Raw genomic sequence first — 26400 nt, 5'->3', positions numbered from 1 at the left:
AGGAACTGTTCTTCCCATTTTTCAGATAAGAAAATCGAGACCAAGACTGATCACAGACAATGGAGAGGAGCTGAATTGGTGTAAGTACTAATGGCAGTTAACTTTCCCCGATGCTCATGGTGTGACAGGCACTCACACAGGCGTGTCCCATGGACTAGGTCGTTTGTTCCTTACCTCAACTCCATGGGGTTCTCTTTTCCCCATTCTGTCAATGAGGAGCCCCAGCTTGGAGAGACGGTGCAGTCTGCCTGGGGTCACACAGCTGAGTATTGGCCAAGCCCAGCTGTGAACCCCACTGTTAGGAGACGACCCTGCAGAGCTCCCCAAATTTGGAGAAAATCCTCCGGGCCCATTCTGCAGCCTTTTTGGGATTGCTGGCTTCGCTGGCAGATAAGCTGGAAAAATAAACAAGAGGTTCAGGAAACTCCTTTGCCTCTTGCTGTTCGGAATCTGCTGAGGCCACAGGGGGGTCATCTGGCCGCCTTGACGGCTGACGTTAAGCAGGCAAATAAATGAATCTTGAAGATGATAGCATGACATGTGAAGTACTGCCAAAAAACAAAACAAAACAAAACACCCTACCAAAAAAAAACAAACAAAAAATCAGTAATAGGTTACAGCACTAGCGTGGTGGGACAATTGCTTTAGACCAGGTGGTCAAATAGGCTTCTCTGCAGTGACAGCTGAGCAGAGGCAGAGGGACCCGGGGCGTGATGGAAAGAGTGGGCTGTGCACGTCTCCCAGGGAAGAATGCTCTGAGCAGACGGAACGGCATGTACAGAGGCCCTGCAGTGGGACCTCTAGGGAAAGATGGGGAGATCAGCGTGGCTGGAGCAGAGTGGGCGAGGGAGAGAGTTGGGGGCATGAAGCCAGGGAGGTAAAGGTGAGAAAGGGCGAATCACGCTGGTTCTTGAAAGGTATTGTCAGGACTCCGGCTGATAAGGACAGAAGCCAGGAGAGCAGGGAGGAGCAAGAGCTTCTCCAGAGCTCTGCTGGGAAGATGGAATGAAACGTGCCTAAGCTCACCCAGCACTGAACTGGTGGATACGGGACTAGAACCAGACCTCCTGGGTCTTAGCTTCAGGTTCAGCCCATGGCTTCATAAAACTGACATGTGCCAAGCACTCAACAGTTTGCAATTCCTTTTATTGTCAATTCCTCACAACAGCCCCAGAGGTAAGCACAACTCTGCTAAGAAGGTGGGCTCAGAGAGGTTAAGCTAGCTGCCCAAGACTTCCCAGGGTGGGAATAGGGATGGTAGAGGAAGGGGCGCAGAGCAAGGTTGGATTGATGCCCAGGTATACTAGCCTGGAGCTCCAGTTCTCACAAGCACCCTGGGGTGGTCCCTTGCAGAGGCTCGGGCACAGGGGACTGGCACCCCAAGCACCAGGTAGCAGTGACAAGGGCCACCACATCCGGAGGCCCTAACATGCACCAGGTAGAGGGCACATGCTTCACGAGCATCATCTGTCCCCTAAGCAGGTGAGGATGAGGGAACTCCCTGAGGCGTCCTTTCACCCCTGCCCAGTAGTTACCAAAGATACTGTAAGGTGCGATATAATCCAGCGCAGCCCTCCCAACCCAGACCACAGAATGGAGAGCTCCAGGTCTCCAGCACGCCTGGGCTGGGGGATGGGGCGAAGAAGGGTCGGGGCGGGGGGGTGCCCTCCGTCTAGGTGGAATGTGGAATGTGATGGGAAAGCCCCTCCTGACCCCCACACTCCTCCCTGTTCATCCCTGTCTATCACATTCTCTCCTCCCCACACTGCCCCTTCCTCCCAACCCCTACTTCACTATTTCCCCAGGGCCCCTCGGTCTTCCCAGATTCCCTCCCCTCCCTTCCTCAAAGTCCCCTCCCATCTTTCCCAGCCCTCTTCCCTCCCCACTTACAACCCCTTCCTTCCTGCACATCCTGTCTTTCTCCCCCGCCCCCTCCATCACCCCCCAGCCCCCCACATCTCCCTCCGCCCCCCCGCCTATCTCCTCTCCCCGTGGTCACCCCCCAGCCCTCCACACCCCCTCCACCCCACTCCTCTCCCTCTGCCCTCCCCTCCCTCCCACATTTTCCGTCCCGGCAGGAGCGCGGGGGCGGTAAGGGGGGTTCTCCCAGAGAGCCCCGGGCGGGCGGACCCCTGCGGACCTCGGAGGGCCCCATCCCCCGCCATCCCGCAGCAAAGCTGGCCGGGGTGGGCGGAGTGGGAGGGGCGCGGCGGGTGGGGCGGGTAACTTTACCTGGGGGTGGGCCAGGCAGCCAGCCCCGCCAGCCCCGCCAGCCCCGCCAGCCCCGCCAGCCCCGCCAGCCCCGCCAGCCCCGCGATGTCCTGGGCTGCGCTCCTCGGCCTCCTGGCCGCGCTGCTGCTGCTGCTGCTGCTGAGCCGCCGCCGCACGCGGTGAGTGCCCCGCTCCGCCCGGCCTCGCTGGACAAAGGGGGCGGTTCCCGCCCGGGCTGCAGCCCTGGGGTTTCGGAGCCCGCGGCCGGCTTGGCCCGAGTCCAGCCCCAGTATCCCAAGCAGGGCGAGACCCTCGGAGGTGGGAGTCCCGGGGCCCCGCACCCGGGGGAGGGCGCCAGGCCGTGTGTGACCCCTGCCAAGAACGCGCAAGGCGGGAGGTGCGGGAGCCGGTGCGTCCCACGGGGCGGATCGCCCACCGGGACAAATCCGGGTCTGGCCCTTAGCGACGGCGGGGACCTGAGAGGGGGTTTCAGGTGAGGACCGAGGGTCTGTGGGCGGGGAGCGGCGCGGGGACAGCCTCGGCGTGACCCGGGTGGAAGAAGCGCTCTCCACTCTGCAGCCTCTGCCAGCACTCGGCACCCGCCCACTCGCTGTCAAACCCGGCCTTGCTTTCGGCACCCTATAGGGGTAGCCTCGCTCCTCAACCCATTACACAGATGGGAGTGTTGAGCCTGCGGAGTGCAGAGCCCCGGGGGATGTCCTTATCATGCCCTGGAACCATCTTCCCAGAAGAGGGGAGTCTGTGGGCTCCGAAATTTCATTTGTCAGGGAGAAACTGAGACGTGTGAAGGGGTCTACCTTCCCCTGAGGTCCCACAGCCTGGACAGAGCGAGCCGGGGCCGGATGTCACAGCCTCCTGGTCCTGAAGGTTTTCTGGCTCCATTGAGCAGCTGTGATTTAGAAGAAAAAGTAAAGACTCACAGCCTCAAATCAAGGAGAGAGCTGTAGTTCTTCTTTTTATAAAATACTTAAAAAATTAATTTGAAAAGCACAAGGAATAGCTAAATACGTTGGACTTAAAACAAATATTTACCCTGTTAGAGGTAAGACGGAAGCTCCTTAGCCCTCCCCCAGCCCCTGAAGTCTAGTCGTCTCCCCTTCTCTGGGCCTCTCCTGTTGCCCAGTCTGGGTGGAAACTTCCAGATTTAAAAATACATATACTTTTTATTTTAGACTAGTTTGGGATTTACAGGAAGTTGCAAACATAGTACAAAATTCCTGTATTTCGCTAACCCTGTTTTCCCTATGGTTAACATCGTACATCGTTATGGGACATTTGTCCCCACTAAAAAACCAACACTGGTCCATTACACTTAACGAAACTTCAAACTTGATTGGGATTTTATCAACTTGCCCATTACTGTCCTCTTTTGTTCCAGGATCCGGCCCCAAGTTACCACATTGCCTTTAGTCTTCACATCTCCTCAGTCTCCCAGACGTTTTAAAAATTACTCTTACATCCATAGACATGAGCTTGTAGCTAATACAGAGCCGTGTGAGAGAGAGAGTTAGTTTACATTCGTGTCTGAAAATTCCGGAAACGTTGGGAACTTTTTGATTTTTAAACAATATGTTAGTTGACTTTTCGAACAATAAGCTCACTGTATTTTTCTTCACCCTTCAGACACATTTTCAGCCGAAATTTACAACTATGCAATTATTTGCCTTAAAAAAAAGTAAAGAAAAACAGTAAATAAATGTCCCCATGAAGAAATGAATTATTTTTCCTGAGTTGTCAGACTTTTTCAGTATGCTGTATAGAAATGTTCTCAGACATTACGCTTGTTCTTTCCACTCCAGATTTTAGTTTAGTTTTTTTGTTTATTTGTTTGTTTGTTTGTTTGTTTTCTTGGAGACTTGTTCTGTCACCCAGTCTGGAGTGCAGTGGCACGATCTCGGCTCACTGCAACCTCTGCCTCCTGGGTTCAAGCGATTTTCCTGCCTCAGCCTCCCTAGTAGCTGGGACTACAGAGGTGTGCCACCGCGCCCAGCTAATTTTTGTATTTTTTAGTACAGACAAGGTTTCACCTTATTGGCCAGGGTGGTCTTGATCTCTTGACCTCGTGATCTGCCCGCCTCAGACTCCCAAAATGCTGGGATTACAGCTGTGAGCCACGGTACCCGGTCCAGATTTTAGTTTTGACATCGTTCTTTTTTTCTGTAAGAAGATCTTTTTGCTACATGGAGATGAAATCCATTCTTTTGATCCTCTCTGGAGTCTTCCAGCATGTGAATACGTTGTGGCTTCTTTTGTCTTTTTGATGGACTCTTAGGTTGTTTCCAGTGTTTTCTGCTACTTCAGAGTGCTGCCTTCTCACTTGGGCTGGAGTGCAGTGGCGTGATCTCCGCTCACTGCAACTTCTGCCTTTTAGGCTCCAGCGATCCTCCTGCCTCATCCTCCCAAGTAGCTGGCACTACAGGCATGTGCCACCATGCCCAGCTAACTTTTGTATTGTTAGTATAGGGGAGGGTTTCGCCGTGTTGGCCAGGCTGGTCTTGAGCTCCTGACTTGAAGTGATTTGCCCACCTCAGCCTCCCAAAGTTCTGGGATTACAGATGTGTCCTTCTGGCCTTCTCCCCTCCTCCCCATCACCCCCCAGCCCTCCACATCTCCCTCCGCTCCCCCGCCTATCTCCGTGCCTGGTCTGGCATTCTAGACATGTGAAAATTCCCAACCTATGGAAATATGGTCAAGTTGAGTAAAATCTCCATTTTAAAGATTGGGAAACTGAGGCAGAGACAGTTTTTAAATTCTTTTGGCTAGTTCTTGCTGACTGTCAGTCTGGAGAGCAAATTTATCTTTGGGGGTGAACCTTTTTTTGAGACGGAGTTTCGCTCTTGTTGCCCAAGCTGGAGTGCAATGGCGAGATCTCGGCTCACTGCAACCTCTGCCTCCTGGGTTCAACTGATTCTCCTGCCTCAGCCTCGTGAGTAACTGGGATTATAAGTGCATACCACCATGCCCGGCTAATTTTTTGTATTTTTAGTAGGAACGGGGTTTCACCATGTTAGCCAGGCTGGTCTCAAACTTTTGATCTTAGGTAATCCACCTGCCTCGACCTCCCAAAGTGCTGGGATTACAGGTGTAAGTCACTGTGCTCCGCTAAGCCTTTGACTTCTAAGGTACCTGTGGGCTCCTTGGAAGGGTCAACAGTGGGCAGTGGGGAGAAGTGTGGGAATGAGGGTCACTGGCAGCTTGAGGGCAGGTGCATGAACCCTGGGAACCTCAGTTTAGATCCCTAATCTCAATCTCTTTCCAGCTCAGCTAGGGACACTCTGGTTATCTCCATTTTACAGAGGAGGAAACAGGCTCAGAAAGGCTAAGCAACTTGCTCCAGGTCTGTCTGGATTAAAATTCTGGGCTGCAAGAATGTTTAGCTTTTATTTTGAGAGAGAGAGTTTCACACTGTCACCCAGGCTGGAGTGCAGTGTACAATTATAGCTTACTTGAGCCTTGAACTCCTGGTCTCAAGTGATCCTCTCATCTTAGTCTCCTGAGTAGCTAGGACTACACGTGTGCACCACCATGCCCAGTTAATTTTTAAATATCTTGTAGAGATGGGGTCTTTCTGTGTGGTCCAGGATGGTCTTAAACTCCTGAGCTCAGGTGATTCTCCCAACACAGCCTCCCAAAGTGCTGGAATTACAGGTGTGAGCCACTGTGCCTGGTCTTGCAAGAGTTTGTAATTCACGGGAAGAATGAATTCTCACTTTTCACACATTATACTGGTAATCCGAACACTCAAAAGTCTTAGAACCATGTGACCTTAAGATAATAAGAGATGCAACTACAAGCAAAAGATTCTTAAAGGACAAATGAGTGAAACAAGTGAGTGACCCTCATGCTGTGTGAACGGTCTTCTAGTTTGGGATGAAATAAGCAAGGCTCTCCAGCTTCCTTGTCTTATTTCTTTATCCTGACCAAGCCCTAAGGTAATTTCCATTCACTCCTATACAGCTGAGGTTTAAAATGATGAAGTGACTTTCCCAGGATCACACAAAAATTATATTTCACATCTAGGTAGCTCCAAAATTCGTGCTTATCCCAGTAAGAAACCACTACTTCTGGGAGTGAGCAACTCCGTTTTACCTCTGGAATTTAATTTAAAATGTTTAAATTAGGAGACATTTCAACTATACAGAAAAAGAGAAAGAGTACTTTAAGAACCCCTATGTACCCATACCTTGATCTGAGAGTCATTAACATTGTTTAAAAAATAAGAGATGGCATATTTCACCCTTGAATATTTTAGAATGCATTTCAAAATGGCAACCACAATTCCATTTTCTTGCCTGAGAATATAAAAAGATAATTCTTAATATCATCTAGTTCCCAGTTCAAATTCAAATTTCTGCAATTACAGCAAGAAGTGTCAAGCCCCAGTCGGTGAACATGAGGGTGGTGAGCTGAGAGTTAGGAGTCTCGCTTGTGTGCCCGTTGAGGCTAATTGATTTGCCTTGTGAGCATCGGAAACATTCTTCTTGCGTCCAGGCCTCAGTTTATCTGTACTTTGACATGGCCCACGGCAGTCGTCTCTTAAGCCCCAACCCCGTCACCAGACCACCGCATCTCTTTCTTTGGGCTTGTGTGACCACCACAATGAGCATTGAGAGAGATCTCTTGGTTGGGAGCCCCTTTTCCGGGGGTCCAGAGGGAATAGTGGCATCAGGGAGTGTCCTTGTGGCCCAGCAGCTGGTCTGGGCCCCTGCAGGATGCAGAATTTCTAGGCATAAATAAATCTGCCTCATTCTAACATGCACCAACCAGAGGTCACCCAACAGTGGTCTGTGACTAGATTCACCCTGGATGGCTGGGTTTGTGCTGTGTGGGACAAGGGAAGAAAATTGGGGGATTCTATACCCAAAAATCTAGATCTCTAACTTCTTGTGAAAAATGAGAAGATCTAGCAACTCTTTCCTGGCACTCAGTGGTGGCGCCCTCTCTAAACCTTGCCACAGTCCTCTCTCCTCCCTATTGCCTCTCCAACGTGCAGCTACTCTAGTTACCACTGGACTTTGTCTGCTCTTTTTTTTGTTGTTGTTGAGAAATAATTCTGTGAATTTGTCTATTTCAAAAACCAAAAAACAAAAACTAGGGCAAGGCCATGTGCTTTTTCTGCACAGTGGTAGCAGCAGGGGGCAGGTATGGAAACCCTGTTAATGGCAGACTGAAAACCCTAGAGGCCTGTGGGTGAGCCCTTAGGGAAGAATGGGTTCAGCAGGTTAAACAGAATTTCGGGTTGCTCTAGCTCAGCTGGACAACTAAGCGCCCTTTTGTTCCCCATCAAATCCTCCCAGAGCTTAAGGATTTGCATTGCGTTGAAATGATTGAACAGAGAGGTTGGGCAGTCTACCCAAAGCTGCACAGCTGAACGATCCTTGCTTCTGCTCTGGGCAATCTAGAAGATGGTCTCTGTGTCAGGCACTTGACCTATGTTGGCGCTCCTATCCCTCTCAGCAACTCTGGGAGGCACGTGCTGTCCATTGAGCACCTACCACATACGTGATTCATTCAGACCAGGCACTGTTCTGAGTGCTGGAGTGAACACGTTCCTGCCCTCATGGAGCTTCCATTTAGTGAAGGTGTGATACGTCGTGGGCACAGAGGCAGGTGACATTCTATCCTTGACTCCTTTCCCTGGTTCACAAAGGGTCAAGTGGGAGAGAGATCCAGGGCGGGCGGCAGAGGTGGCGGTGCGGTCAGTGAGTGGGGACTAGGCAGTTTTTAGAGGAACCCACATGATGGGCTCCAGCAGGGAATCAGAAAAGATGCCTTGGCATCTGACCCAGGGTGGGCAGGAAACGGGCGGTGTGGGCAGGAGCCGGGGATGGAAAAGTCAGGGCCCATTGCCCTGCCCACCAGGGCCTGGTAGTGCCTTAAAAAAGTGAGAGTGTCCGTGGGTGAGGCTGGAGCCCGCAGGCCCCAAAACAGCCTCCTTCGTCCCGGCTGGCCACAGGTTGAGTCACCCTGGAATGTGGCCACAGCCTGAGTCGGATTGATGGCCTAACGCTGGAGGAGCCAGCATCAGGGGTCAGGGGCCTGGGCTCCTGGCTTCCTGCCTTTGTCTGCGCCTCCTTGAGACTTTTGTGGGGAAAGAGGAAAGCTGCTAGGAATAACACCTGGCTCGCTGGGGAGTTCTGGCTGCAGCCAGGGGAAAGGCAGGGAAAGGAAGCCTGCTCCCACCTGCAAAGATGTTTCAGGAGAAAATGTTGGGTCTGCCTTTGGGTAGATCTCTGAAATTTCCCTGCAAAATCGGGGTGAAAATGTCCACTTAGGGTGACTGGAGGCCAGGGTAGTGTCAAGAGGGTGGGCACTGCAGCAAGACCTGCCTGGATTAGAAACCCACATCCTCTAGGCCAGGCATGGTGGCTCACGTTTGTAATCCTAGCACTCTGGGAGGCTGAGGCGGGCAAATTACCTGAGGTCCGGAGTTCAAGACCAGCCCGGCCAACACGGTGAAACCCCATCTCTACTAAAAAATACAAAAAATTAGCCAGGTACAGTGGCATGTACCTGTAATCCCAGCTACTTGGGAGGCTGAGGCAGGAGAATTGCTTGAACCCGGGAGGCGGAGGTTGCAGTGAGCTGAGATTGGGCCACTGCACTCCAGCCTGGGCTACAGAGGCAGACTTGGTCAAAAAAAAAAAAAAAAAAAAAGAAGGGAGGGAGGAAGGGAAGGAGGGAAGGAAGGAGGGAGGGAGGGAGAGAAACCCAGGTCCTCTGTGCTGGGCCCTCTGGCGTGTGACTTAGCCTTCTGCACCTCAGTTTCCTCCTCTGTAAAATGGGCCTGGCAGTAATAATTCCTTCCTCATAGGTTAGGGAGATAATTCATTGAGTTAATGGGATAAAATCCTCAGTGTGGTGTCTCCCTCACCATCAGGGCTCATTAAATGTTAGCCATTATTACCAAGCAAGGAAACATTTGGAAAATGCCAAGTATCTCACCTGATGTGTAGTTGGCACTAGGGAAATGGTGCCCATGCATCTTACTGGTCCTGCTTCTCACTGCCCCTCAGCCACCAGGTGCCTGTAACTCCCCTCATCCTCCGCACAGCCCGATGCAGTCAGTAGCATTGTTGCTCCCGTTTAAAGATGAGGAAAGAGAGGCACGGAGAAGCTAAGTCACATGGCCAGCAAGAAGCGTGGCTGGGATTTGAAGCCAGGAGGTGTGGTGCTAAAGTCTGGGCTCATAATGACCACATCCTCCTGCCTCTTATGGAAAAATCACTGCTCAGCGCTAGCCTCCCTGGGCTCTGGCCTGGGCTGGAAGGGGACAGGCATGCACCGGTTATTCCAAGGCTACTCGGGCAGGTGACATGTGGAGGCTTCAGGAGAAGTTGCCTTAGCCCAGGGGCTCACAAAAAGATGAGGGAAAAGGAAAGGGCCTGCACCTTCTTGGACTCACAGAGCTCAAATCTGCACGTCCGCTCTTCAACTAGAGAAGCCGGAATGGGCTGGAGAGAGGAGGGAATGGCTGGGAGAGTCACTTCCTAGGACCTCAGATTTCGTCTTTGGTTCTGTTCCCATCTTTCCCAGCATCGGCCCTCAGATCTGGCCATTTACGCCTGTCCACCACTTGTCCCACCCTTCGGGTTATATTGGGGGCAGCCAGATAGAGGGAGAGAGGGAGCAGGAAACAGGGGCAGAGGGAGGTAGAGAGGGAAGGGAAAGGATGAAGAGAAGTGGCTGCTTCCCTGAACTGCCAGGGTGGAACAAAAGCCCCTTCTGGAAATGGGAGACTCCGATGTTAGGCCTGGCTCTCCGGGGACCACGGCCTTTGCTTCCACACATTGTGTTCCTGAGGGGGTCACAGTGGTTCCCTCACACATCTCCTTCCTTCCTCTTGTCTCTCTCTGACCCTTTAAAAGCATGGTCATGGTCGGGCGCGGTGGCTCACACCTGTAATCCCAGCACTTCGGGAAGCCAAGGTGGGTGGATCATGAGGTCAGGAGTTCGAGACCAGCCTGACCAACATGGTGAAATTCTGTCTCTACTAATAATACAAAAATTAGCCAAGCGAGGTGGCATGCGCCTGTAATCCCAGCTACTTAGGAGGCTGAGGCAGGAGAATTGCTTGAACCTGGGAGGCGGAGGTTGCAGTGAGCCAAGATCACGCCACTGCACTCCAGCCTGGGTGACAGAGTGAGGCTCTGTCTCAAAAAAAAAAAAAGTGTGGTCACATCACTTATTGGCTCTTGCTCCAAACCCTCCAGTGATGCCTGTCAAACATGGCATAGGAGCCAGACTGTCACCTTGGCCTTGGCCCTCATCGTCCACAGGGTCATCTCCAGCATCATCACCAACCTCTTGTCCCCACATTCTCCACTCCAGCCACGCGGGCTCCTGCTGTCTTGAAAACCTCACCAAGCCGGGCGCGGTGGCTCAAGCCTGTAATCCCAGCACTTTGGGAGGCCGAGGCGGGTGGATCACGAGGTCGAGAGATCGAGACCATCCTGGTCAACATGGTGAAACCCCGTCTCTACTAAAAATACAAAAAACTAGCTGGGCATGGTGGTGCGTGCCTGTAATCCCAGCTACTCAGGAGGCTGAGGCAGGAGAATTGCCTGAACCCAGGAGGCGGAGGTTGCGGTGAGCCGAGATCGTGCCATTGCACTCCAGCCTGGGTAACAAGAGTGAAACTCCGTCTCAAAAAAAAAAAACCTCACCAAGCATGCTCCCACCCCAGGGCCTTTGCACTTGCTGTCACCTCTGCTTGTAACACTCTTCTCTCTGTTCTTCCCAGAGCACTCCCTTCTCGTCCTTCTGGTCTTTGTTCATGTGGCATCTCCCAAGGAGGCTTTCCTTGACCACCTTCTGTAAACTAGTCCCCCTCACTGTCTCATACCACCCTGCTTTCTTTTTTCTTCCGTGGGATATAATTCATATCCCATTAAATTCACCTTTTTGGGCTGGGCGTAGTGGCTCATGCCGGTAAATCCCAGCACTATGGGAGGCCAAGACAGGGAGTGTTTGAACCCAGGAGTGAAGATCAACCTAGGTGACACAGCAAGACCCTGTCTCTATAAAAAAAAAAAAAAGTCAGGTGTGATGGCATGTGTCTATAGGGCCAGCTACTCGGGAAGCTGAGGCTGGAGGGTCATTTGAGCCCAGGCATTTGAGGTTATAGTGAACTATGATCATGACGCTGCACTCCAGCCTGGGTAACAGAGCAAGACCCTGTCTCTTAAAAAAAATAATAACCTTTTAACGTGTATAATTCAATGGTTTTTAGTATATCCACTGGGTTGTGCAATCATCACCATCATCTAATTCCAGAATATTTTCATCACCCCTTAAAAAATCCATTAGTAGTCACACCCCGTTTTTCCTTCCTCCAGCCCTGGGCAACTGCTAATCTCCTTTCTGTTCTCTATTGATTTCCCAACTCTGGACAGTTCATACAAATGAATTAATACAATATGTGGCCTTTTGTGTCTGGCTTCTTTCATTGGGCTTAGCGTTTTAAGGTTCACCCACATAGTAGCGTGAGTCAGTACTTTGTTCCTTTTTGCGGCTGAGTAGCGTTCCATGGCACGCACACATCACATTCTGTTCAGCCATTCGTCACTCAGTGAACACTTGGGCTGTTTTCACTTTTCCGCTATTATGAATAATGCTGTTGTCACCCAAAAGTGGTCCTGATCCAGACCCCGAGAGCGGGTTGTTGGACCCCATGCAAGAAGGAATTTAGAGCGAGTCCACAGAGTAAAGTGAAGGCGAATTCATTAAGAAGGTACAGGGCCGGGCGCGGTGGCTCAAGCCTGTAATCCCAGCACTTTGGGAGGCCGAGGCGGGTGGATCACGAGGTCGAGAGATCGAGACCATCCTGGTCAACATGGTGAAACCCCGTCTCTTCTAAAAAGTGCAAAAAATTAGCTGGGCATGGTGGCACGTGCCTGTAATCCCAGCTACTCAGGAGGCTGAGGCAGGAGAATTGCCTGAGCCCAGGAGGCGGAGGTTGCGGTGAGCCGAGATCGCGCCATTGCACTCCAGCCTGGGTAACAAGGGCGAAACTCCGTCTCAAAAAAAAAAAAAAAAAAAAGAAGGTACAGGAACGAGAGTGGCCGTGCCATATACAGAGCAGGGCATTCCCGAAGGCAAGAGGAGGCATGTGTCTGCCTTAGGTACAGTTCTTCTCGTTTATATATAAGATAAAAATCCTGGGGGAGATGTGCTCTACCACAAGGGCTGGTGAACAAAGGATGGTTACCTACTGTCTTCCATAAGAATTATCTGTATTATTATCTTTAAAGCAAAACTTATTCTTAAACTAAGAAAACTCTTGTTCATAAAATATCGGAACATTGGGAGGTTTCCTGGGTCTGTTGAGTCCTGGATCTGTTAAGTCCTGGGTCTGTTGGGTAAACATGATTAACCTGTTCCCTTCATCGTAAACATCCTGGGATTAAGAATGTCTAGCTTTCTGGCTGGACCCAGTGGCTCAAGCCTGTAATCCCAGCATTTGGTGAGGCCGATGCTGGTGGATCACCTCAGGTCAGGAGTTTGAGACCAGCCTGACCAACATGATGAAACCCTGTCTCTATTAAAAATACAGAATTAGCCGGGCGCGGTGGCTCAAGCCTGTAATCCCAGCACTTTGGGAGGCCGAGGCGGGTGGATCACGAGGTCGAGAGATCGAGACCATCCTGGTCAACATGGTGAAACCCCGTCTCTACTAAAAGTGCAAAAAAAAATTAGCTGGGCATGGTGGCGCGTGCCTGTAATCCCAGCTACTCAGGAGGCTGAGGCAGGAGAATTGCCTGAGCCCAGGAGGCGGAGGTTGCGGTGAGCCGAGATCGCGCCATTGCACTCCAGCCTGGGTAACAAGAGCGAAACTCCGTCTCAAAAAAAAAAAAAAAAAAAAAAAATACAGAATTAGCCGGGCATGGCAGCTCATGCCTGGAATCCCGGCTACTTTGGAGGTTGAGTCGGGAGAATCGCTTGAACCCAGGAGGCGGAGGTTGCAGAGAGCTGAGATCGTGCCATTGCACTCCAGTTTGGGCAACAAGAGCAAAACTCCATCTCAAAAAAAAAATAATAAACAACTTTTTCCTGGGATTGCAGCCCAGCAGGTCACAGCCTCATTTTACCCAGCTCTTATTCAAGATGGAGTCTCTCTGATTTAAACGCCTCTGACACTACTATGAGTAACAGTGTATACATTTGCATAAGATCAAGTGTTTTCAATCTTTGGGGTATATTGCTGGGTTGTATAGTAAGTCTATGTGTGACGTTTTGAGGAACTGCCGGACGGCGTGATTTTGCATTCCCACCAGCCATGTATGAGGTTCTCATTCTATCACTTATTTTCTTCCTTTTGCTGGTGGTGGGGACAGGGTCTCTTTCTCTTGCTTAGGCTGTAGTGCAGTGGCACAGTCACAGCCCAATATAGCCTTCACTGCCTGGGCACAAGTGATCCCCACACCTCAGCCTTTTGAATAGCTGGGACTACAGTTGCACACCACCACGCCTGGCTAATTTTTGTGGTTTTTTGTAGAGACGGGGTCTCGCCATGTTGCCCAGGCATCTTACCACGTTGCCTATCCTGGTCTTGAGCTCCTCGGCTCAAGTGATCCTCCCACTTTGGCCTCCCAAAGTGTTGGGATTATAGGCATGAGTCACCGTGCCCAGCCTTAATTTCCTTTTAAAAAATTTTTTATTTTTATATGGCCATCCTGGTGGGTGAAGTGGTACCCATAAACCAAAAAGTGTCTGAGACAGGTCTCAATCAATTTAGATGTTTATTTTTCCAAGGTTAAGGACATGCCCAGGAGAGAGGTCTGTGCCTTTCACCAAAGATGGCTTTGAGGGTTTCAATATTTAATGGGGGAAAGGTGGGCTCTAAGGGAAAGAGGGAGGATATGGTAATCCACATGTTACAAGAGAAAAGGAGCAGGTAGGGCAGTAGTCAATGGTGTATTCGTCTCATGCTCAGTAAATCGGCACTTTACATAAAGTGGGCATGGATTAGCTACCTGTGGAGCTATGGAACATTTTATCTGTAGCCAGCTGCTTGGGAACAAAAGGAAACTTTCAACTTAATTTTTTTTCCTTATGGCGGAGTAAATTCGTGTCCTGAGTTTTTATTTTCCTTTCTCTCCAGTTTTCTTTTCTTTTCTACCTGGGTCTCTTTTCTTCTTCTCGTCTCTTCTTTTCTTTTTTCTTTCTATAGGGTTTTTGCTCTGCAGCTTCAACCTTCCAGACTCAAATGATCCTCCTGCCTCAGCCTCCTTAGTAGCTGGGACTACAGGCATGTGCTACCATGCTGGGCTATTTTAAAAAATTTTTCAGTAGAGATAGGGTCTCGCTGTGTTTCCTAGGCTGGTCTTCAACTCCTGGGCTAAAGTGATCCTCCTGTCTCAGCCTCCTAAAGTGCTGGAATTATATGCATGAATCACTGTGTGTGTATGCCTCCCTTTTCTATTTAAAATCTTTTTGAGAAAGCATTTTAGAAGAAAGTGAGTCTCTGGTCTCAGGTTTTGTCTGATCTCTCATGTCTAGGATAGTTTATTTCTAGACGAATAGGTCCCATATTGTTAGGAAAGCTCATTTTTAGTAGGTTCTGAAGTCTCACATTGTACAAAGAAAATGTAGGGTAAGGGAGAGAGAAAAAAAAACAGGAAAAATAAGGAAATAAACAGAGAAACAACAAAGAAAGAACAAGCCTGGAAAACTGATAGAGGCCATATTACTCTCAGGTCCATGTATCAGTAGGCAGGAATGAAAATGATTTGTGTGTATAAAGAGATTGCTTTTATTTTCTTCCAAAGTTTAAGTTCAGTTTATAAGGCTTTAAGAAAAGCACAGCTTAACTTTTAGTGGTTTCACATCAGGAAAAATGAGGGAGGAGAAAGAAAAGAAAGAAGGGAAAACACTGAACACGTTATTTTGGAGACTTGTAGCCAGGAGAAGTTTTCGAATTCAGTCCAAAATGTAAAAAAACAGTAAAAATTGAAAAACATTAGACAAGGCTAGAATCTAGTAACAGGTATACTATAGTTAATTATAGTTAATTTTGAAACATGACTTTTCTCTCTCCTATTCCCCAATTTTATTAAAGACCAAATCATTGTAGGATCAACTCATTTGTAAAATAGGTTTTAGTTCTATTACACTTGGCTTGATTATTTGCATAAAGTGCAGCAAGACTAATCATTGCCATACGGGCTCTCCCTTTTTAAAACTGGCAATTGTCAGCTCAACTTGCATACTAAACGAACAACTGTTGGGTGAAAATCAGATAGGGAAATGTACATCTCTAAGTAAAAAGAGAGGGAGAGAGAGAGAGAGAGAGAGAGAGAGAGAGAGAGAGAGGCTGGGTCTGTTAGAAGGAGATTAAAAATGGATGCCAAGCCACAAGCCAAGCATAAAATTATAGGAATCTGCTGTAGGAATTTATGAGGAGGCCAATTTTATTTAGATAGGTAGTTTTAAATTTAGTCTCTGTCTTTTAACTGGACCTCTGAGCTCTGGGCAGAGCCCACACTGAATCCTGGATCTCCAAAAGGAGAGAGATCTCATGAGACTACGCCATGTAATGCTTTTACAGTGCACTTTGTTACAAAGACATTTCTCTAAGTGTTTAAACCACTCCCTTTCTTATCTTAGACATACAAGAGTAGCCCCTGTAGTAATAACTATTTCAGTTTTTTAAAAAATCAGGTAATGAAATACAGGAACAATCAGTTTAAGAGGAGGAACTTGTCTGTTTACACTCTCGGGGTTCCATAAGGAAAAACAGAGGTTTATCCCCAGAAGGAGTCTGGCGCCTTCTCTGTTTTCTTTAAGGAATCCCAGGCTGTTAGAAATTATTTTAGGTCCCTCATGCAGCAGAGTGTGGCAAGAGGAAGGAGAGACAGGCAGGAGTAAATGGAGAAAACAGAATTCAGTCGACTGGGAAGAAAAAAATTTTTTTCTCAAAAAATAAGAACTTAGGAGAGAAAAAAGAAACCATAAAGGCATACACACATAAATACACACACACATACTACACACAAATACACACATGCACACACACACATACATACATATATACATACACACACACTGTGGATGAAGAGAGTCAAACTTTGTGAAATATTTGAGGAGATTTATTCTGAGCCAAATATGAGTGACCATGGCCTGTGATACAGCCCTCAAGAGAGCCTGAGCACATGTGCTCAAGGTAGTCGAGGCACAGCTTGGTTTATACATTTTAGCGAGACATGAAACATCGGTCAAACTCATTGAAGACATGCGTTGGTCCAGTCCAGAGAGACAGGACAACTTGATGTGGGGAGTGCTTCCAGGTTATGGGTGGATCTTAAAACTTTCTGATTGGCAATTGGTTGAAAGAGTTATTATCAATAGAAAGAAATGTCTGAGTTACAGTAACAGGTTGTGAAGACCAAAGTTTTCCCATGCAGATGAAGCCTCTGGGTAGCAGGCTTCAGAGAGAATAGAGCGTAAAGGTTTCTTATCAGACTTAAGATCTGTGTTGATATTAGTGCTGGAGGCTATAATGCGACATGTCCAACCCCCACTTCCCACCAGGTTAAATTTTATTTTTTTGAGACAGAGTCTTGCTCTGTTGTCCAGGCTGGAGTACAGTGGTATGATCTCGGCTCATGCAACTTCCTCCTCCTGGGTTCAAGTGATTTCCTGCCTCAGCCTCCCGAGTAGCTGGGACTACAGGCATGCACCACCACGCCAGGCTAATTTTTGTATTTTTAGTAGAGATGAGGTTTCACCGTAATGGCCAGGCTGGTCTCGAACTCCTGACCTCAGGTGATCCACCTGCCTTGGCTTCTGAAAGTGCTGGGATTACAGGTGTCATTAAGTGCCTGGCCTGCACTTTACCATCTAAGAGGCAGGAAAAAAAACTTCACACTTGCCTTCCCTGTTGGAAGTGAGTTGAAACTCCAGAAAGGAGTTTTACCTGCTCTCCATCATCATGGAAGCAGGAAAACTTGCCTTCCTTGATGGAAGCAAGTAAAACTCCAGAAAAGGAGTTTTTCAGCGAAATAAAACTTAGCTCTCAGATTTCAGCTCTCTTAGATCTCAAATTTTCAGAGATCAGGGATTCTCTGCAGCAGGAAGCCCCCAGCCCTCACCAAATTGTACTACTGGTTTGAGCAATAAAGGCAGATACTAGGCTGTTATCGAGCACCAACAGGAGATTTGTCAAAGACCAGGAGTCCCTTCATGGTTGCCAATTTGTAAACTAAAAAACATCTAAGCTAGGTCTCAGTCAATTTAGATGTTTATTTTACCAATGTTAAGGGCAATGCCAGGGAGAAGAAAAACCACAGAATCTCAGAAACAGCGTGGTCTGTGCCTTTCTTCAAAGATGACTTTGAGGGTTTCAGTATTCAAAGGGAGAAAAGTGGGCTGGAGGGGAAAGAGGAAGGGTATGATCAATCACATGTTCCAAGAGAAAAAGAGCAGATGGGACAATAGTCAACGATGCATTCATCTCATGCTCAGTAAATGGGCACTTTATGTAAGATAAGGTGTGTAGCTGCCCATGGAGATATTAAACCTTTTATCTGTAGCTCTCTGCTTAGGAGCAAAAGGAAAGGCAGTTTCTTGCATGACTCAGTTTCAGCTTAATTTGTTCCTTTTGGCATAGTGAACTGGGGTTCTGACATTTATTTTCCTTTTGTATACCTCATTGTGGTTTTGATTAGCATTTCCCCCATGACTGATAGTATTGAGCATCTTTGCCTGTGCTTATTGGTACCCTCACCCCCCCACCTTTTTTTTTTTTTTTGAGATGGAGTCTTGCTCTGTTGCCCAGGCTGGAAGGCAGTAGTGGAGGCTGGAAGGCAGTGGATCACTGCAGCCTCCACCTCCCCGGTTCAAGTGATTCTCCTTCCTTAGCCTCCTTAGTAGCTGAGATTACAGGCGCCCACACCACACCCTGCTAATTTTTGTATTTTTGGTAGAAGACAGGGTTTCACCATGTTGGCCAGGCTGGTCTCAAACTCCTGACCTCAGGTGATTCACCCACCTCAGTCTCCCAAACTACTGGGATTACAGGCATCAGCCACCATGCCAAGCCTGGCCCCCCTGCCCCCTGCTTTTTTTTTTTTTTTTTAAAGAGAGAGGGTGTTGCTCTGTTGCTCAGGCTGGAATGCAGTGGTGCGATCATGGCTCACTGCAGCCTCCAAGTCCTGGGCTCAAGCAATCTTCCCACCTCAGCCTTCCATGTAGCTAGGACTATAAGTGGGTGCCACCATACCCAGCTAAATAAAAAAAAATTTTTTTTTGGTAGAGACAGAATCTCACTATGTTGGTCTTGAACTCCTGGTGTCAAGCAATCCTCCTGCCTCGGCCTCCCAAAATGTTGAGACTACAGGCATGAGCCACCATGTCTGGCCCTATTGGCCATTTGTATATATTCTTTGGAGAACTGCCCATTCACATTCCTTGTGCATTTTAAAACTAGGTTATTTGTGTTCCCATTGTTGGGCTGTATCTCTCTTTTTTTTTTCTTTATCACAGTTCTCACTCTCTGACATGATCTTGCTTTTTAAATTTTTTGTCTGTCTTCCCTTATTAGTAGCTAAGCCCCATGAGGTCAGGGATCCTGTCTGCCCTGTTCCCTGCTATCTCTCCAATACCCAGAACAGTTCCTGCTTCGTAGTTAATGTTTGGTGAGTCAGCGAATGAATCCGTAGTGAGAAGAAGAAATATGGTGACTCAGGCATTCATTTATCATTTATTCATTCACTTAGCAGAGGTGTATCTGGGAGCTTTCTGCATCCCTGCAGCTCTGACAGAGATCCTAACCTGGGTCTGGGGACCTCTAAAAGGCCCACTGTAATCACCAGCCCTAGAATATTGTGAGGCTTATTTCATGATCCCGACTGCAGCTCTCATTAGCTGACAGCCCCTCCCGCAGAGGGTGGCAGATGAGTGTGAGGTGAGGCTTATCTCAGGGCAGAGCTGGCTGGGAGTTTGCATGCGTTTGTTGTTCATTGCTGCATAACAAGATATCATACATGAAGCAGCCTCAAACAGCCCCTACTTATTAGCTCTCAGTTCGGTGGATCAGAAGACCAGCACTGGGTGACAGGGTTCTTTGGTTAGAAACTTACAAGGCTGAGGCTGGGTACGGTGGCTCAAGCCTGTAATCCTGGCACTTTGGGAGGCCAAGGCAGGTGGATCACTTGAGCCCAGGAGTTCAAGATCAGCCTGGCCAGCCGGGCGCGGTGGCTCAAGCCTGTAATCCCAGCACTTTGGGAGGCCGAGGCGGGTGGATCACAAGGTCGAGAGATCGAGACCAACCTGGTCAACATGGTGAAACCCCGTCTCTACTAAAAATACAAAAAATTAGCTGGGCATGGTGGCGCATGCCTGTAATCCCAGCTACTCAGGAGGCTGAGGCAGGAGAATTGCCTGAACCCAGGAGGCGAAGGTTGCGGTGAGCCGAGATCGCGCCATTGCACTCCAGCCTGGGTAACAAGAGCGAAACTCCGTCTCAGAAAAAAAAAAGATCAGCCTGGCCAACATGGCGAAACCCTGTCTCCACTAAATATTTTTTTAAAAAAATTTTTAGCTGGGCATGGTGGTGCATGCCCAAATTCCCAGCTACTCAGGAGGCTGAGGCAGGAGTGAACCCAGAAGGCGGAGGTTGTAGTGAGCTAAGATGGCCCCACACACTCCAGCCTGGGCAACAAAGAAGGGAAGAAAAGAAGGAAAGAGAGAGAGAAAGAAACTTACAAGGCTGAAATCAAGGTGTTTTCCAGGCTGTCTTCCTGCCAGAAAGTTTTCGGGAGGAATCTGGCTGAATGCATTTGCCTGCAGTTGCAGGACTGAGGTCCTGAGGTCCCCATCTCCTTGCCTGCCATCAGCCAGGGTCCCCTCATAGCTCTAGAGGCTGCCTGGATTCCTTGCCACATTGCCCCTTCCACCTTCAAAGCCAGTAGAGAGAGAGATTCTCCCATACGTCCAGTCCCTCTCGTACTTTGAATCTCTTTTGCCAGGAAGAACCTTGTCTCTCTTAGGCCCTGCCCCCTGCCACCTGTTAGGTCAGGCCCACTAAGGAGAATACTTTTTTCTTAATGTGAACTGGACCATCTATCCCCTACTCAGTGGAAGGGATTATACAAGGGTGTGGTTCACTGTGGGTTCTGCCTACCTCAGTGAGCTGGAAATACTGTTCTTATGTTCTCAAAGGAGTTCCTCTGCTTTCACAGATGACCCTGACCTTGATGATTACATACATACCCGGCTCACCCCCTGTGCTGACCTAGCTTGTGCTCTGGGGACATCTCCACAGGATATGGCCTGGCCTCTTGCCACCTGAGGGACCTCAGCTTCTGAGCCTAGAGGGTGGTCGGGGGCGGTGATGAAGCTGGCGCCTTCACTGCCTTCTGCCACCCAACTGTGCCCTCCAGTCTCATCCTTTCTCTGTGGGCAAAACAGGGAGTGTGGGGTGACCCAAACCCTGGTCCAGGTTGGCCAGGTTGGCTCACACAGACAATTCTGTCCTTATACCTGCAGAGAGATGACCACCTCTACCAGAGCCCATGCCATGTACCAGACATGACCTGGCCCCCCCCAGCCTCTGCTCCCACCCACCACAGTCCATTCTGTGCACCACAGCCAAAAAGATCCTGTAAAACCTGAGCCAAATGATGTCCCCAGCTGCTCCATTCAAAATCACACCTTACAACCTACACTCTTTATCTCCTTTCTTGTCTTACCAAATGGTGACAAGTGTCATGGCTTCTGTAGGCGACCCGGCGAGCCTCCCCTGGACCTGGGCAGCATCCCCTGGTTGGGCTATGCCTTGGACTTTGGAAAAGATGCTGCCGGCTTCCTCACGAGGATGAAGGAGAAGCATGGTGACATCTTTACTGTAAGTGCCTCCTGTGCCTCGGGAGGGCTGGAGATGAGCGGCGGGGCCTCATATCTGGTTTCTGCTGATTCCTTCAACGTCTGTCCCTATGCTAACTCCCCGCATCCATCATCCATCCTGGTGGTCGAGCCAATTTTCTCTCCAGCTGCGTGTCCAGCTGTACACCCAACACTGACCTAACATCATCCCTTCAGTCTCCCTCTCGCTCTTCCCGGCGTGGAGTTATGCAGTCACTCAGTCTCTATCCAGTACTTGTATATCCATGCAGCTGACCTTCATCCATCCATTCTATTTCCATCTGTTCAACATCCATCTTCCCATTCTATTCTTCTGCCTGTCCACCTAGCGTCTACCCAGCATCCTTCCATTCTTATATCCACCCAGCATTTATTTGTCAACCTCCATCTATCCACCCATCAGTCTTTCTATAGATTCACCCAACATCTGTCAATTCATTTATCCATCTTCTATCCCTTCATCTGTCCACCCAGATCTACCTAGCGTTCTTCCACTCATGAATCCAACATCCATCCAACTTTCATCCGTATATAGCTGGCCCTCTTTGTCCATGGGTTCCATACCTCTGGATTCAGCCAGCCATGAATTGAAAATATTTGGGGGAAAATGCATTGGTATTAAACTTTTAGAGACTTTTTTCTTGTAATTCTTTCCTAAAAATATAATATAACAACTATTTATATAGCATTTACATTGTGTTAGGTAGTATAAGTAATCTAGAGATGAATTAAAGTATAAGGAAGGATGCATGTTAGTTATATGGGACTTGAGCATCCATAGATTTTGGTATCTGCAGAAAGTCCTGGAACCAATCCTCCATGGATACTGAGGGATAGCTAGTCAGTTTCCACTAACTTTCACTTTTCTATTTATCTACGCATGTTTCTATTCATCTGCCACTACCCAACCAACACTCAGCTATATTCAGTATTCCATGTCTCTCCACTGGATATGCATCTATTTATATCTCATCCATACATCCTTACATCTATTCAAATGACCACTACCCACTCACCCACCTTCCATGTATCCTTCCAACTTCCATCCAATCAACATTCATCCTTCACTTTACCCAGTAGCTACCTAGCATTCTCTCATTCATGTACCCAACATTTATTTGTTTTGGTTTCCAATGAACCTCCAGCTGCCCTTCCATCCATCTTTCCATCCAACATAGATTCATTGATTTATCCTTCCATTTATCCACCTATCTGACATTCTATCCACAAGTAATACCCAGCAGTTTCCTTCCTTCCTCCCCTCCCTCCCTCCCTCCCTCCCTCCCTCCCTCCCTCCCTCCTTCCTTCCTTCCTTCCATTCATTTACCCATCCACCTATCCATCCATTTTCCCATTTACTCTTCTACAATCCACCTACTGGAATTTACCCAACAGCATCCTTCCATCCATTCATCCAACCATCGATCCATCCATCCATACATTCATCCATCCATCTATTCATCCTTCCTTCCTTTCTTCCTTCCATCCATCCACCCACTTATCCATCTATCCTTCCTTCCATCCATCCATTCTTTCATCTGTTCATCAATCCGTGATGTGCACAGGATCCATCTGCTGCCTTCTCTCCTGGCTGCTGGAGATATGGCAATAGCCAAGATCGTCATGGCAGGTGCTTAAGAGTGAGGTGGTGAAGAACACAGCCTTTGATTTTAAAAAGCACCATATTCCCAAATTCCAGTCCCAACACTGTCACTTCTCAGTTATGAGATCTTGGGCACATTTCATCTGTTTTCTAAGTCTTATTTTTTTCAGCAATGAATAGATGAGTGATGGTCCTTACCTCACAGGGTGGTGGTGAGTTATAGATAAGAGAACATAGTCTGTTACTGCTGAGTGGGGCAGTGCCTGGCACGTGGTAAGCCCCTGACCATTGAGAGCAGCTGCCATTCACAGGGACACTCCTCATTCTATCCCTGCCAACTTCCCACAGATACTGGTTGGGGGCAGGTATGTCACCATCCTCCTGGACCCACATTCCTATGACGCGGTGGTGTGGGAGCCTCGCACCAGGTTCGACTTCCATGCCTATGCCGTCTTCCTCATGGAGAGGATTTTTGATGTGCAGCTTCCACATTACAGCCCCAGTGATGAAAAGGCCAGGATGAAACCGTGAGTGGCTGGAGATGGCATCTGGGGGTGGGCCAGGGTGGGCAACTCAATGCTACCCATGTGGCCCAAGTCACGCCTGGCTGCAAAGCAAGTGTCCAGTAAAAACATTTCGTCTTGAGAACTCAAACAGCTCTGGGACCCTGAGGTTAGGGGAGGGAAATGCCTGCAGGTGTATATTTCCCTTTGGAAGCTGAATGTTCATGTTTTTTTTTTTTCCTGTGTCAGGACTCTCCTCCACAGAGAGCTGCAGGCACTCACGGAAGCCATGTATGCCAACCTCTGCACGGTACTGTTGGACGACGCTACGGAGGCAGGCAGTGGCTGGCACGAGATGGGTCTCTTCGACTTCTCCTACAACTTCCTGCTCAGGTGAGGCTGTGTAGCCCCCTCCCTCCTTCTGGGACCCTGCACTTTGACCTGTGTCAGCCGTGAGCAGTGGCCAAGGGAACCGTGAGGACTCTGTGGGTGGGGGAAGCGATTTGAGATGCCCAAAGCAAAGACTGCAGGAAAAGACCCCGTGCACCAGGGCCCCAGGTGTTCATCTGACCTGGCTCATGAACTTTCAAAGGAGACCCTGGCTGGAGATGAGACCTTGCAGGGCATTCAGAAAGGAAGTTTCAGAGCAAGACTCCAGAGGCTGTTATAAGTAACATTTTCGGTGCCACAAAAGAAATAGCACTCAAATACAAATTTCCTCAGCAAGGCAATTTACCGCTATGGAAGGGTGCAGCTCACAGATGGAACAATGGTGAGCACACGCCTGGACAAGGGAGGGGAAGGGATATTTATGCCTGACGGTAGTCCCCTACTGCTGTCATTCCCTTATTGGCTAGGGTTAGACCGCACAGTCTAGTCTAATTCTGATTGGCTATTTTAAAGGGAGCAGGAGTATGAGCCAGAGTGGCGGGCTGGGTAGTTTGATGGGAAGGATGGTTACCGGCAGGTGAGAGCAGGTGACTGGAGCAGGTAACCAGGATGAGTCAGGACTGAGCAAGGGACTGGGGGAACAGATGTGAACTACTGATTAGAACTGATGGAAAAGGTTGTTACTGAAACTACAAGGACATTAAACTTTAAAATGGGGAATTAAAGAGTAAGCAACCTGAGCAGACTGCTATATTGATTCTTTGAAGAGAAACTTGGAGTTCACTGTATGTAACAAGGCCATCTTGTCCTGTGGCTTCCAGACTTTGGAATTTTACAGAACAGAAAAACAGAATGTTTGGGAGACCAACTTGGGACCTAACCCTTTATCCGATCTTGTAAATGTATGTTAAAACCTGTACAACAGAATGTTCCTTCCTTCAGCCGTGCTGGGCACTATTCCGGGCTCTGGGATACAAGAGGGAACCGGACAGATGAAGTCCCCAAATTCACGTGCTGACACTCCAGTGGAGGAGGCTGAATCAGGTTATGTCAGAGAGTGATAAATACAATGACAGAGATTCATGGCGGGGTGACAGCAGCTGGGGGGCTTTCTTCCGCAGACCAACAAGGCAGGGTCACACTCTGGGGGTCTGGCTTCAGAGCCAAGACCTACCTGCAAAGTGCCCACCACCCAAGACTCTACGCAGGGGAAACAGCAGGTGCAAAGGCCCAGAGGTGGGAGGAAGCTCGGCGAGAGGACCAGTGTGGCTGCAGCATAAAGAGCCAAGGAGGGACAGCGGAGAGGAGGGCAGAGATGGGGGCAGCAGCAGAACTCAGGGAGCTGGAGGCCAGGGAAGGCTTTGGAAATTGTGCTGAGGAAGATCAGGTGACATCAGGGGTTTGCACTGGGGTAAGACATGATCTGACTTAGTTTTAAAGCCCCTCTGGCTGCTGGATGGGGGGTGGACTGTAGGGGTGGGCAGGGATGGAGAGGGAGGAAAGGGGACCCAGCAGGAGGCTGCCAGGTGTCACTGAGAATGGTGGCGGCCCAGGGGGGTGATGAGAATTTGGGTAGCTTTTGGAGATGAAGTTCACTGGCTCTGCTGGGAGATTTGACTAGGGCAGCGGTGGGGATGGGGAATCATGGGTGTGTGTGTGGGGGGGCAATATAGCAGTGTTAGGAATGGCTCCCTGATTTTTAGTGGTGCCGTTAACCCACCAGCATTTAATTAAAAAAAAAAAAAGACATTTCAACCTGTCCAAGAAATTAGAACCATGTAGTTCTAGGATAAAGGGCAGCCATTTGCTGACACATACAGGCACGTGGGTACAATTATGACATTATGACGTGTGTGTGCAAATGACGTGTGTAGACTCAGTGTGTCTCCGCTCATTGAATGCTCACAATCACTCTAGGAGCCTGGCACTTTACATGCTCCATTGGACAGATGAGAAAACTGAGACCTGGAGAGCCCGAGTCATTTGCCCAGAGGCCTGTGTTGGGGTCAGGGCAGGGCTGGCCCCCAGAGCCTGCATTCTCAGCCACAGCCCTGTGCACGGGGACAGTCCCCATTCTTTTTGTTTCACCCTGAGGTGATGCAAACAGTGTCAAGGGCTGTAATTGGCTGGTCCACCAATTACAATTATAATTACTGTGGGTGATGTTGGTCTGGTCCACCCTGCCATTGTATGAGGGGACTGAGGTCCAGAGAGGGGCAGCCGAAATGGCCCAGCAAGTTCACAGTAGGGGTTCTCCCGGGTCTCCTGGCTCCTGGGTCCCTGTGCAGACAAAGAAGCCACTGAGAAAGCTGAAGCGCTGGGAGAGGCAGGCTTGGGGGACAGCTGGGTCTGGCTAGGCTCTGTGGTACGGCAGGCATGGGGGAATCAGCTCAGGGGGAATCAGACGTAAATCCATACCTGTAAATCAGTAACTGTGTCTTTAGGGCCTGAAGCCTGGGCTGGAGCACCTGCCACCTGGCTTGGCAGCTGTGGGCCTTTTCACCGCCATCTGCAGCCCCTGAAATAGAAAGGGAATGGACAAGTTGGATGGCAAGGACACAGATGTGAAGGAGCTGCAGATTCAGGCAGCCCAAACCGGGAGGTGCCGCCTCCTACACCTGGCCCTGGCCTCACCAGGTCGCACCCGAAGCTCTCCTCTATCCTCACCCTGTAGCCCTGGCCTCCCCTCCTCCCACCTGCCTCCCTGCTGCGCCTTGAACAGGCCAGGCACACTCTCTCTTTGTAGCCTTTGTGGTTTCTGTTCCTTCGCCTGGGGATGCTGTTCCCCACACATCTGCATGGCTCCCA

General features: G+C 49.2%; 1 protein-coding gene across 1 annotated transcript in view; it reads left to right on the top strand.

Moving 5' to 3' along the window:
• The first annotated feature begins 2255 nt into the window (after nt 1–2255).
• The window catches only part of PTGIS (prostaglandin I2 synthase), a 58471-nt gene continuing 34326 nt past the window's right edge, over nt 2256–26400 (top strand). Inside the window, exons 1-4 of the mRNA XM_010343248.3 lie at nt 2256–2390; nt 20956–21079; nt 23048–23226; nt 23452–23595. Coding sequence (XP_010341550.2) covers nt 2317–2390; nt 20956–21079; nt 23048–23226; nt 23452–23595 — 521 coding nt within the window. The 5' untranslated portion in view covers nt 2256–2316. The remainder of the gene's footprint in view (nt 2391–20955; nt 21080–23047; nt 23227–23451; nt 23596–26400) is intronic.

The sequence above is a fragment of the Saimiri boliviensis genome, chromosome 9 (assembly GCF_048565385.1).
Source record: "Saimiri boliviensis isolate mSaiBol1 chromosome 9, mSaiBol1.pri, whole genome shotgun sequence".
NCBI lineage: Eukaryota > Metazoa > Chordata > Mammalia > Primates > Cebidae > Saimiri > Saimiri boliviensis.
The sequence above is the reverse complement of the archived record's forward strand: the minus strand, read 5'-3'. Positions and strand labels throughout refer to the sequence as shown.